At 41.2% G+C, this 13,585-nt stretch overlaps 1 protein-coding gene across 2 annotated transcripts in view; it reads left to right on the forward strand.

The window, feature by feature from the left end:
* The window catches only part of GEMIN5 (gem nuclear organelle associated protein 5), a 49,502-nt gene that overhangs the window by 25,997 nt on the left and 9,920 nt on the right, over window positions 1–13,585 (forward strand). For both annotated transcript variants that reach the window (XM_008015111.3, XM_008015110.3), the window contains exons 16-23: window positions 3,207–3,434; window positions 5,573–5,701; window positions 6,406–6,528; window positions 7,913–8,008; window positions 8,413–8,550; window positions 9,611–9,758; window positions 11,702–11,821; window positions 12,364–12,574. In XM_008015111.3, coding sequence (XP_008013302.1) covers window positions 3,207–3,434; window positions 5,573–5,701; window positions 6,406–6,528; window positions 7,913–8,008; window positions 8,413–8,550; window positions 9,611–9,758; window positions 11,702–11,821; window positions 12,364–12,574 — 1,193 coding nt within the window. The remainder of the gene's footprint in view (window positions 1–3,206; window positions 3,435–5,572; window positions 5,702–6,405; window positions 6,529–7,912; window positions 8,009–8,412; window positions 8,551–9,610; window positions 9,759–11,701; window positions 11,822–12,363; window positions 12,575–13,585) is intronic.

The raw sequence follows: 13,585 nt of genomic DNA on the forward strand, positions 1-13,585 counted from the left end.
TTAGTAGAGGTGGGGTCTAGCCATGTTGGCCAGGCTGATCTCAAACTCCTGGCCTCAAGTGATCTGCCCACCAGCCTCCCAAAGTGCTGGGATTACAGGCATGAGCCACCGTGCCCAGCCCAAATCTTGGTTTCTAAATGACATTCTCCACTAAAAGTGTCCGTGGTTTCTTGGATAAGTGGCTCTTTCCGGGCTGGGACAGGAAGAATGCAAACTGAACCTGGAATATTCTTATGCCACAAAGGAAGGCAGTACTCAAAGAATTCAGGAGACATGTCAAAAGGATAAAAGAAACAGCTTCAAGAGGCTCCCACTGACCAAATCTGGGACAATTGTTGAAAATAAAGTAAGAGGAAAATTCCATTTCTGGCTAAGAAAGATTAATTGGTATCAGATTTGCCATAAGCAACTAGAAAGCTAGACAAAATATATTAAGCAACTGCTGGGCACAGTGGCTCATGTCTATATTCCCAGCACTTTGGGAAGCCAAGGCTAGAGGATCACTTAAGGCCAGGAGTTTGAGACCAGCCTGGCAACAGCGCGAGATCCCATCTCTACCAAAAATTACAAAATAAAAGCAAATAGGAAAAATTGGCCAAGCATGGTGGCTCACTCCTATAATCCCAACACTTTGGGATGCCAAGGCAGGAGGATGGCTTGAGTCCAGGAGTTCAGGACTAGCCTGGGCAACATAGGGAGACATTGTCTCTGTGAAATAATTTTTTTTTTTTTTTAAATGAAAGAATATATTAACTAGAAATTTACACCCAAAGAAATGAAATGATATGTCCACATAAAGACTTGTAAAAGAATGTTCATAGTAACTTTATCTGTGATGACCAAAAACTGATAACAATCCAAATGTCCATCATCAGATAAATGAATTAATTGCAGTATATTCCTACAGTAGGCTTCTACTCCACAATAAAAAGAAGGTAACAACTGATAAAGAATAAAATTGATGAATCTAGAAAAACATTATGCCAAGCAGAAGCAGCTAGGCACAAAAGACTATATACTGTCTAATTCTGTTTATGTGAAATTCTTTTTTTTTTTTTGAAACTCTGTCACCCAGCCTGAAGTGCAATGGCACACTCTTGGCTCACTACAACCTCCACCCCCCAGGTTCAAGCAATTCTCCTGCCTCAGCTTCCTGAGTAGCTGTGTCTACAGGTACGTGCCTCACACCCAGCTAATTTTTTGTGTTTTTAGTAGATAGAGGGATTCACCATGTTGGCCAGGCTGGGATTGAACTCCTGACCTCAGGTGATCTGCCCACCTCAGCCTCCCAAAGTGCTGGGATTATAGGCCTGAGCCACTGCACCCCGTGTATGTGAAATTCTTCAACAGGCAAAACTAAACCACAGTGAGAGCAAATTAGTGATTGCCTAGGGCTCAAGCAGGGGGTATGTCTTACCACAAAGAGGCTTGATGGAAATATTAGATTGGTACAAAGGTAATTGTGGTAGGGTGATGTGACTACATACATCTGTCACAACTCATCAACGTATTAAAAAATGGGTGTATTTTATTATATTACCCCTCAATAAAGATGATTTTAAAGTAAGCAAAGGATAAAAACCTTAAAATGTAAATGTAGAAACCTTAAAAATGAAAATAGAATAGTAATGGAAGAATTCCTGAGTCCAGACTGATACAGTAAATAAATGGGGAGGAGCACAAGCTCTTCCTCATGGTAGGATGCCAACTGGATGTCAAGCTCTTCCTTGTGGTAGAATGTAGAGTGAAGTCCTGGAATTAGAAGTTCACCCTGTGGGCCAGGCGCAGCAGCTCACATCTGTAATCCCAGCACTTTGGGAGGTGAGCTGATCACTTGAGCCCAGGAGTTTAATACCAGCCTGGCCAACATGACAAAACCCCGCCTCTACAAAAAAAAAAAAAAAAAAAAAAAGTTCAAAAATTACCCAGGCATGGTATTGCACACTTGTAGTTCCAGCTGTTCAAGAGGCTGAGGCAGGAGGATTGATTGAGCCTGGAAGGTCAAGGCTGCCGTGAACTGAGATTCTGCCACTGTACTCCAGCCCAGACAACAGAGCAAGAGCCTGTCTCAAAACAAAAGAAAAAAACAAACTCACCATTTGGCAGTCATCATGGTAACAATTTTTAATCAAGAAACATCCATGAATACTAAAACTAGTAGATGCAAATACCTAGTAGTTAAACAGGGGAAATACCCTTTTAGGGAGTAACTTGCAAGACACCCCCTTAATCAAGTGATCAAAGTAAACCAAATGGGACAAATAAAAATTAGCTGCTACCTCATAGATTGCCCTGGATGAACACAGCAGCACTAATGTGCATTCCAGCTAAAGATGCATACCCTAGATCTAGTCATGAAAAACATCTGGCAGACCTAAATTGAGGGAAATTGGACAAAATAACTGTCCTGTAATCTTCAGAAGTTTCAAATTATGAAAGTCAAAGGAAAACATGCAACTAACTGTTCCAGGCTGAAGGGAACCAGAAAGGCATGACAACCAAATGTACTGTGATCCTTGACTGATTCCTTTTGCTATAAAAGACATCTGGGTAGGCCGGGCGTGTGGCTCACGCCTGTAATCTCAGCACTTTGGGAGGCCAAGGTGGGCAGATCACCTGAGGTCGGGAGTTTGAGACCAGCCTGACCAACATGGTGAAACTCCGTCTCTACTAAAAATACAAAAATTAGCTGGGCGTGGTGGCGCGTGCCTGTAATCCCAGCTACTCAGGAGGCTGAGGCAGGAGAATCGCTTGAACCCGGGAGGCAGAGGTTGCGGTGAGCCAAGATCACGCCATTGCACTCCAGCTGGGGCAAGAAGAGCGAAACTGTGTCTCAAAAAAAAAAAAAAAAAAGACATGTGGGTAAAATTGGCAGAACTTAGAGTGTACGGAGTAGATGGCAGTAATGAGCCATGTTAATTTCTTGATTTCCGTGGTTGTACTGTGGTGATGTTGGAGCATGTCCTTGTTCTTAAGACACACACTAAAATATTTGGGTGTTGTTGGGCATCATGTTTATGATTTAATGAAATCTCAAAAGCGTTTAGTTAATATTGTGATAATATAACTCTAAAAGTTCATTGGGAAGAAAGGGAATGGGTTAAAATGCTATTAAAGAATAATGAGATATTGGAGTTTACCACCTAGAGTGCTTTTTACCAAGAATGTATACTGTAGTCTGTGCTTCTTTATTGTGATTCTTGTAGGCAAAAAAAGTATTGAATTAGAGAAAAAACGGCTCTCTCAACCTAAGCCAAAGCCCAAAAAGAAGAAAAAGCCCACCTTGAGAACTCCTGTAAAGCTGGAATCGATTGATGGAAATGAAGAAGAGAGCATGAAGGAGAACTTGGGACCTGTGGAGAATGGTGTGTCAGACCAAGAAGGGGAGGAGGAAGCACGGGAGCCGGAATTACCCTGTGGCCTCGCTCCAGCGGGTATATGGCAGAATCCTGTGTGTCACTGGGATTTCGTGGTCATGTCTAGGAGACTAAGCTAGGTCCTTACTCAGTTTGAAACTTCGCTGTTCCCATTTTTCCAACTCTTGGAAACAGCATTAGTTTTGTTTTTGTTTTGTTTTGTTTTTTCCAAGCTTTATTCAAGTCTCTAAAATAAACATCTTTGAAGTTTTAAAAGGGTTCTAGTGGATGTTTGCAGTGGAAATAGTAAAGTTCTATAGAGAAAACTTCTTATTTACCTTGAGCGAGGTAAAACCATGGGACAAAGTGAAGCTTGGGTAGTTGTGTACATAGGAACTTACATGGGAAAAGTTTTAACAGTATGACATCAGTGGCCACATTTGGTGAAAGAAACCACTGTCCCTGTTACAAATGTCTGACCTAGAAGCTACCACCACTGTGGGAACTTGCAAGCTCTCAAACCCTCTTACCTGGAGTTTGTACGTGGCTTTCTGTCTTCTCACAGAAAAAATGTGGAATGGTTATTAGTTTCTTCTAGTGAGTTAAGCTATAGTGGTGGTTCTCAGATTTCTCACAAAACAGTGTTCTATCACTAACAGAAAAACTGTTTTTAGGTAAAAATTTTAGCACTCTTTTTATTTTGTACCTTACCTTAAAGTATTACCTTAAATATCTGGTCCCTGTTAAAATAAATTATTAAATAGCAAACATTGTAAGCAGAAGCAATGACTCATGCTTAATTCTAAAACAGAATACATTGATGTGACAGAATTAAAATGACTAGAATATAGGATACAAGGCATTCCTGATGCTCTCCATCCCAAGGGATAGCTGTTAGACACATAGTTGGGGTAAATAAAGAGCAAAAGCCTAATGGATTTATTATTTTGGCTCATCAAAATGCTTTTCTAGTCGGGTACAGTGGCACATACCTCTAGTCCCAGCTGCTCAGGAGGCTGAGGCAGGAGGACCGCTTGAGGCCAGCCTGGGCAACACAGCAAGATCCTACATCTCTTTATTTTTCTTTTTTTAAAGAACCTTCCTTTCACAAAATGGCTATACAAAACATGGATCAACAAGTTGTTCCTAAAAAGTTATTGTGCTCCGGATTGTGATACCATATTGCATACACCTAGTATTCTCTATTATTAAAGTTACTCCTTGTTAGTATAATGAAATACGCAATTAGTACTTTATGACCTAAAAATGTAAAAAGTGCTTTGTCACTTGAGCAAAGTATAGGAACTCCTTGGCTTATGGTGTAAAGTTGTTGAGGGCTGGAAGCTTTTTCCTTAGTCAAAGTTCAAAGTAAGGCAGGCATGGTGGTTCATGCCTGTAATCCCAGCACTATGGGAGGCTAAGGAAGGAGACTCGCATCAGCCCAGGAGCTTGAGACTAGCCTAAGCAGCATAGGGAACCCCCATCTATGCACAAAATGTAAAAATTGCCAAGATAATGGCTTATGCCTATAGTCCTAGCCACTCTGGGAAACTGAGGAGGGGAGGGTCACCTGAGCCCAGGAGGTTAAGGCCTCAGTGACTGTGATCACACCACTACACTCCAGCCTGGGCAACAGAGTTATACCTTATCTCTAACCAAAAAAAAAAAACAAACAGTTCAAAGTAAGCCGGGAGCGGTGGCTCACACTTGTAATCCCAGCACTTCGGGAGGCAGAGGCGGGTGGATCACCTGAGGTCAGGAGTTTGAGACCACCCTGGCCAACATGGCAAAACCTCGTCTCTACTAAAAATACAAAAATTAGCCAGGCATGGTGGCTTGTGCCTGTAGTCCCAGCTACTGACGAGGCTCAGGCAGGAGAATTGCTTGGACCTAGGAGGCAGAGCTTGCAGTGAGCCGAGATCGCACCACTGAGTTCTAGCCTGGGCAACAGAGTGAGACTTCGTGTCAAAAAAAAATAAAAAATAAAAAAAACCACAGTAATAGACATACAGATTCCTGAAAACAGCTAGTTTGGGAGATGGGGAAGGGAAAACTATCCCTACTTCCCTTCCAATGTATTTTATCTCAAAAGTTTTGGTAATAGATGAATTGATTGTATTGCTGAGCTTGGAATGGCTCTTAATTTTTAAAAAGAACTGAAATTCTGTATTATTTTTATCCTCAACTTTTTTTTTCCTTTTTCCTCCATGATGTAGTTTCTAGAGAACCAGTTATCAGAGAACCAGTTATCTGCACTCCGGTTTCCTCAGGCTTTGAAAAGTCAAAAGTCACCATTAATAACAAAGTCATTTTACTGAAAAAGGAGCCACCAAAAGAGAAGCCAGGTTGGTATCTAGTAATTTAAATACAGTATTTTATTAAAGCAGCCCAAAATATTACATGCAACTGTCAAAAAACAGTGTGGTTTCTTGCTTGTTTTTTTAGGTTCAAAATATTTGTGGGTTTTCTGATTATGGGTTTTTTGTTTGTTTTTTGTTTGAGATAGATTTTCACTCCAGTTGCCCAGGCTAGAGTGCAGTGGCGCACTCTCGACTCACTATGAACTCAGCCTCCCGGGCTCAAGCGATCCTCCTGCCTCAGCCTCCCAAGTAGCTGGGATTATAGGCACCTGCCACCACGCCCAGCTAATTTTTGTAGAGGTGGGGATTCACCATGTTGGCCAGGCTGGTCTCAAACTCCTGGCCTCAAGTGATCTGCCCGCCTCAGCCTCCCAAAGTGCTGGGATTACATTCATGAGCCACTGCACCCTGCCTTCCATTTTGGGTCATGCTTTTGAATTTTTTTTAGCACTTGCTGAAATGTTTTGCAGTTGTTGATATTACATCATAAATGTTAGCAAGAGCGTTTTTGTGTGTATTGTGAACAATGCCCCCAGCAAATTTATTTTGAAAGCTTCTTTATTAGGAGGAGGAACTTTCTGTGCCTGTGGCATCATCCTGCCAGTAGGTTACATTCACACAATAGGCATTCCGTTTTATGTTTCTGATCAGCTCTCCTTCAGATAGTGTGTACTTTTATTACATTTCAGAAGCCTTAATCAAGAAGAGAAAAGCTCGTTCCTTGCTTCCCCTGAGTACAAGCCTGGACCACAGATCCAAAGAGGAGCTTCATCAGGACTGTTTGGTACTAGCAACTGCAAAGCACTCCAAAGGTACAAAAATGTACTCCCTTGGCCCATCCATAGTCTTCTGGGACTGACATATAAGGGATGTTTACTTAGCTATTGAATGAATGCCCAAAGAAATGTCTAAAATTGTTTTCTGTATTTTTATGTTCTCCAGCCTTCCCTTCCCTCCACATCCCTACACCCCTACACCCCTACACCCTGCTGCCAAACTCCCCATTGTGATCCACTGTCAGCACTGCCATGCCTTTGAGATGTAGTGCTCTGCTTTTATTCTAAATCTACTTCCTCCCAGCCATCTGTGTGCCAGAATTGGTATGTTGGCCTAAATATCTCAGCATGAATAAATTCCTTCAACTATTTTTCCCCATTGAACAGTATCCTTATGGAGAAAAAAATTTTTCTTATTGGAAATATGCCCATAATATGGCAGTTTCTTAAAAAAAGCTTTTGATGAAAGTTTTGAAAGGTTTTTTTATTTTTGTTTTTCAAAGTCTTCATTTAATGTCCACTATTTTGATATTTTAATAACTTTATTTTTTTAATTTGAAGTTTACATGTGGAAAAGGGATGCACATAATAAAATGAAATGGAAACAGTATAAAAAGAAAGTAAATCTCGCCGGGCACAGTGGTGCATGCCTGTTATCCCAGATGCTTAAGGGGCTGAAGCAGAAGGATCACTTGAGCTCAGTTCAAGGCCAGACTGGGCAACATAGTGAGACCCTGTCTCTACTTTAAAAAAAACAATTTAAAAAAATTTTTTTTTCCAAAGTAAATCGTCCTCCCAGTCCTCTGTTTCTCCTCCCCGGGAATGGAGGACCATCCTCCCTCTCAGTTACTGTCTCCCCCTACCCTAACAAGGGTGGTCACTATCCTGGGTTTCCATTTCTTTCTTTCTTTTGAATTTTGTACTGTTTTGTCTGTATTACATAATCAAACTATTATCAGTTTCTTGTGTCTTAATGGAGATGTTTTGTGCTTTTATTATATGCATAGCCTTCTCTTTGGAGCTTTGTGATGACTTCCTATAACTTACGTAGTTAACCTTCTAGTTTCACATTATTTTCCTTACTGGAAAATTACTCAGTTGACTTTTTTTTTAGACAAAGGATGAATATTGAATCCCCTTGTGGTAAGTCCCAGTGAATATTAAGGACTTTCTTTTACTTACTAATATTGTTTTGCTTGCTTTTTACTGCACTTAAATATGTGCTGATTTTGGGTTCACTTTTAACATTTTAAGTGTTTTTGTGTTTTGCTCCCTTTGTAACTGCAGGAGTGTCTGTTAGAGCTCTGATTCTCTCAGTGTCTGAAGTGGCTGTTCCAACATATATTCAGAAGTTATTGGACAGAAAACTGTAACCAATTTAATGACGTCATCTGAATTTTTTTCCTTTTTAAATTAACAGAACCGAATGAAGATGTGTCTGCTGATCTTGAGGAAAGATTTCATCTGGGGCTTTTCACAGACAGGGCTACGCTGTACAGAATGATTGATATAGAAGGTGAGGCAAATCCAGTCAACGTAATCCCATCCATCTTTATACTTTCCCAATAATTTGTGTGCACCTCTTTGATGGCTGCCATCCTGTGATATTATAATGGTTAGTTTTACCTGTCAGCTAACTAGGTTTTGAGCTCACTGACTTACATATTGATACATCCCTTGCATCATCATAGGATCCTAAACATATAGCATTCACTCTGAGTACATATGAAGGTGGGTGAGTGGACAGTGACCGAGTGGGCTTCACATCCTTTTGTAATCACTCTGGTAGGTGACACCTATCAGAGAATGACTGCATATTTTAGGAGCTCACTTTCTCTTCTATCTTGCCTTATCTTTTTCTACAAGTCAGTAATAGATGTTTCTGAAACACCTTCCAAACATTATCTCTCTTTCAAACAGGAAAAGGTCACTTAGAAAATGGCCACCCTGAGTTATTTCACCAGCTTATGCTTTGGAAAGGAGATCTCAAAGGTGTTCTCCAAACCGCAGCGGAAAGAGGGGAGCTGACAGACAACCTTGTGGCTATGGCACCAGCGGGTATGGTTTTCGTGTTTGTTCTTTTCATTAAAAGCTCTATCATCTCTGGGATACATCCACTAAAGATGGCTCTTGGCAGGACCAGTCTTAAGCTTGAAATCACTTACAAATAGATACAATGCTAATCCTGTTTGCAGCAGTAGACAAACTCATAAATCCAACCCAACCCCTGTGAAAAAGAGCAAGTCACTGACACTTTAATGGCAAAAGCATAATTGGTGAGAACTTCTTGAAGGACAATTTGGCCGTGTCTAGTAAATTTTAAAGATACAATGGCACAAGTCTGTAGTCCCCAGCTGCTCTGGAGGCTGAGGCAGGAGGATTGCTTAAGGCCAGGCATTCAGACCTATAGGGCACTGTTAATTGTGCCTGTGAATAGCCACTGTACTGTAGCCTGGGCAACATCATGAGACCTTGTCTCTTTAAAAAAGAAAAAAAAAAGTGGGTGTGGTGATTCATGCCTATAATACCAGCATTTCGGGAGGCTGAGGTGGGCAGGCCACTGGAGCCCAGGAGTTTGAGACCAGCCTAGGCAACATGGCAAAACCCCATCTCTACAAAAAATAAAAAAATTATCTGGGCATGGTGGCATGTACCTGTAGTCCCAGCTACTCGGGAGGCTGTGGTGGGAGGATCACCTGAGCCCAGGGAGGTTGAGGCTGCAGTGAGCCATGATTGTGCTACTGCGCTCCAGCCTGAGCCACAGAGCAAGACCCTGTCTCAAAAAACAATAAAAGGAAAGAGAGAAAAAAAAAAAAGCACATAAGCATGTTACCTTTGGTTTGTCAATTCTAATTATAGGAATTTATCTAACTGTGCTCACACATTCCTTTCTGTATCTTTTCAACTTTGTACTGTTTTGTTTGTGTTACATAATCAAACAATTGATGTTTCAGAATGTGTAGATGAAGCAGATCATCCATAGTGGTGGCTGAATTGGTATCTAAATGTTCTGCTGAATGCATCGACTGAAAACAAGGCTTTTCAACCCAAATATACTGGGTTTTGTTTTTACTTTCTCTTCAACGGTTTTTTTAACCACCATCTTTTATTTTTTCAGCTGGCTACCATGTGTGGCTATGGGCTGTGGAAGCTTTTGCCAAACAGCTGTGTTTTCAGGATCAGTATGTCAAGGCTGCTTCTCACCTACTTTCCATCCACAAAGTGTATGAAGCTGTGGAGCTGCTCAAGTCAAACCATTTTTACAGGTATGTGTGGTCACAGAGTTGGGATAATACTTGGACATAATGTGAAAATAATCTAAACTTCTCTATTGTTAAAGTAACATAAATAGAAGAAACAGTCCTCCTGCCTCAGCCCCCTAACTGGGACTACTCAGGAGGTGTGTGCCACCACATCCAGCTATTTTTTTAGTTTTTTGTAGAGACGGAGTCTTGCTGTGTTGTCTAAGCTGATTTCCAACTCCTGGGCTCAAGCGATCCTCCTGCCTCAGCCTCCCAAAATGCTGGGATTACAGGCATGAGCCACCATGCTTAACCAAGATTTTCTTTTTGTCCTACCCTGCTTTGGTTTTGTTGTCTTCCTTTAGAGAGTGTTGAACTTTGTTTTGGCAAGTAGTAAAGTTGTATATCAGCTTGATCTTTTCATGGCTTGTTTTTAAACTTTGTTAGGGCAAGTTTATCATATTCTAGAATTAGTTTGAACCTCCTACATTCTGATATCTTTATTGAATGCCTTATGCATTCAACAAGTCAAAACTCAGATGTCTCCAGGTCCTGAGTAAGCTCTGGTAATTGTTCAGCTTACAGTTACCTAGTCATTCTTTGTTTAGACTTACGGAGTTTCCTTTACATACGTGGCTTTGAATTTAGCCAAAGACTCAATGTGGATGTCTTTCTCTGGACAACTTCCTCCTTCCTAGTATCCTGCCCCTCAGATTGCCATTGTTTCCTCTTCTCAACTCAGAGACTGCTGAGGTTTTGCTTGGGTTTTCCTTAGGAAAATGGCTTTGGGCAGAAAGCCAGTGCCAAGATAGGGCTCCCATCGTTTATTTCTGTTCTCTTAGGGGTTACTGTCCTGTGCTGCCTGTTACCCAGTGTCTGAAAACAGTTGTTTCAGACATTTTGTCCAGTATTTTAGTTTTATGGCAGGAAGGTAGGTCTGATCCCAGTTATTCCATCATAGCTGGAAGTAGAAGTCCCAAAATACTTTCAAAATATTGCTCTGTTTAGATCACTTTAATAAAACACTTTTTTCCCCAGCTACAACTTTATGTTGGCTACAACTCAGCAGTTGTATGTCATTTGAAAAATATTTGTTTACTGAGTTGTACAGATCCAAATATTAACGTATCTTATTATAAAATACCCAAAAATGTCACATTCCTTACTATCACCGTCACTCTCATCAGAAAATTCTAACTTATGGGAAACTATCAAGCATACAAGTGGTATGTACAAGTTTTCTAAAATTCTAATTTTTGCTAGAAAACTCACATTTTATCATTAGTAACAAATACTGTTGGTTGTTTTTAATGAAGTGGTTAGTCTTTTTTTTTTTTTTTTAGAAGAAAGGAAGTTCTATGAAAAAAGCAGCCAGTTTAGCTTGTAATTTGTTCATACAGGTTGTTTCCTAGAGACAACCATCCTACTTTGGAATGCAGCAGAGAAAACAAAATGTTCTTCCCATTTGTCACACAGAATATATTAAAGTGTTTTGGACTTGAGGGATTTAGTAAAATTCATGATTTTTACTGCTTCATTAAGGGCATTCTCCCTTTTTTCCCACTATAAGAGCTACTGCCTTCTTTCTTAGATGCCAGAATTTACCAACCATTACTTTTGCACAATCAGTGCAAATGTCAACACAGTTTTTTTTTTAAATAAACAACGCATAACTGACTCTTAGCATTGTTACAAAAATAGTTATAACTTCATGAACCCTCTGAAAGGTTGTTGAGGACCCCCTAGGAATCCACAGACCACAGATTTAAGAACTGCTGATCTAAGTGAAGAAACGAATGAAGCGTGTGTTTGTAATTTGTCTATATAATGCAAGTGCAGTTTTTTAAAGGAAGTTGAAACAATAAGACAACGCAAAAGGGACAATCTGTCCTGTCTTACAGCCCCTCCTAGGGCCATACACAGAGGAGCCTTTTCAGATTGGCTAAAGTGTCTATTCTTGCCTTTAGGGAAGCTATTGCAATTGCCAAGGCCCGGCTGCGCCCAGAGGACCCAGTCCTGAAGGACTTGTACCTCAGCTGGGGAACCGTCCTAGAAAGAGATGGCCATTATGCTGTCGCAGCCAAATGGTAAGCCTGAGGAGTGGAGGGATGCATCCAATGTAGAAGAGCTTCTGCCAGAAAGGGGAGGACAGGAACACAAGTAATAAGTTTAGAGGTGGAGGTAAAGCAGCGAGAAATTATTTAAAAGATATGTATATTCAACTTAGTTTCATAAGACTTATCAGGATCTACCTCCTGATTTATTTATGTAAATCACTATAACTATTCAAGAAAAACCTCAGTAGCAGATTCAGAAATTATGCATTTTTCTAATGGTCTCTTATAACATCAAGTAAAGGAACCTCAACCCATGCTGGATTGAACCCAAACAGAGGAGTCATTCCCTCTCATTTTCCTGATGTCCTCAACCTAGATGATACTGTTTCTCATACACTCCGCTGAATTGTGCTGGCCTCAGCCTTCACAGGAACAACCGGGGCAGTGACATACCTGGGACCACAGGAAGGCACATGCAGCAAAGTGGATAGAAAGAAGTGATTCCATCCTCTAGGAGTGGGAATAAAAGATCTGTTTATGACCTTTTCTTCACATTTTTATTCATATTATAGCTATTTAGGGGCCACTTGTGCTTATGATGCAGCCAAAGTTTTGGCCAAAAAGGGGGATGCAGCATCACTTAGAACGGCTGCAGAGTTGGCCGCCATCATAGGAGAGGATGAGTTGTCTGCTTCCCTGGCGCTCAGATGTGCCCAAGAGCTGCTTCTGGCCAACAACTGGGTGGGAGCCCAGGAAGCCCTACAGCTGCATGAAAGTCTACAGGTCAGTCTGTTATTTCATCTCCTAGTATACAAGAGGGAAGTGTCCCAAATCCTCTTCTAGTCAGATCTGAGTTAATAACCCAGTTGCACAAGCTGTGCCAATTTGGCAGGCCCAGCAAGCCCTGGCCATGCTATCTCACTGAAGTACTGTGACTTGTTAGTTGCCATATTCAGAGTAAGAGATAATATGGTCATTGACAGTAATTCCCATTGCTTAACTGTTTGTACAAAACACCTGTGAGCCAGGTACGGTGGCTCACACTTGTAATCCCAGCACTTTGGGAGGCTGAGGCGGGCAGATCAGTTGAGGTCAGGAGTTCGAGACCAGCCTGGACAACATGGTGAAACCCCGTTTCAACTAAAAATACAAAAATCAGCCAGGCGTGGTGGCACGCTTCTGTAATCCTAGCTACTTGGGAGGCTAAGGCAGGAGAATCACTTGAACCCGGAAGGCGGAGGTTGCAGTGAGCCGAGATCCAGCCTAGGCGACATAGTGGGACTCCGTCTCAAAAAAAAAAAAAAAAAAAAGTGCCTGCGAACAGACTAGTCAGCCCAGGCCTTGGGTTGGCAGTCTAGGGTTTCTTCATTGATGTTATCAGCACTGTCTTCCTTGAAGAGGGAATGGTTGGCCTCTAACAGAAATCATGGAACTCTACCTGTAAACGGTCCTCTTAACTGTAAGCTATGGAAAAAACTGGGCCGGATGCAGCGGATCACTTGAGGTTAGGAGTTCGAGACCAGCCTGGCCAACGTGGCAAAATCTCGTCTCTACTAAAAATACAAAAATTAGCCAGGAGTGGTGGTACACGTCTGTAATCTGGCTACTTGGGAGGATGAGACAGAATTGCTTGAACCCAGGAGACAGAGGTTGCAATGAACTAAGATTGTGTCACTGCAATGCAGCCTAGGTGACACAGTGAGACTCTTCAGAATAAAAAAGAGAAAAGTGTGGGAAAATAGAAATGTCTTATTTCTTAAGTTTTTTTGGTTCCCATCTGGTTAAAAATGAGTA

The sequence above is a fragment of the Chlorocebus sabaeus genome, chromosome 23 (assembly GCF_047675955.1).
Source record: "Chlorocebus sabaeus isolate Y175 chromosome 23, mChlSab1.0.hap1, whole genome shotgun sequence".
NCBI lineage: Eukaryota > Metazoa > Chordata > Mammalia > Primates > Cercopithecidae > Chlorocebus > Chlorocebus sabaeus.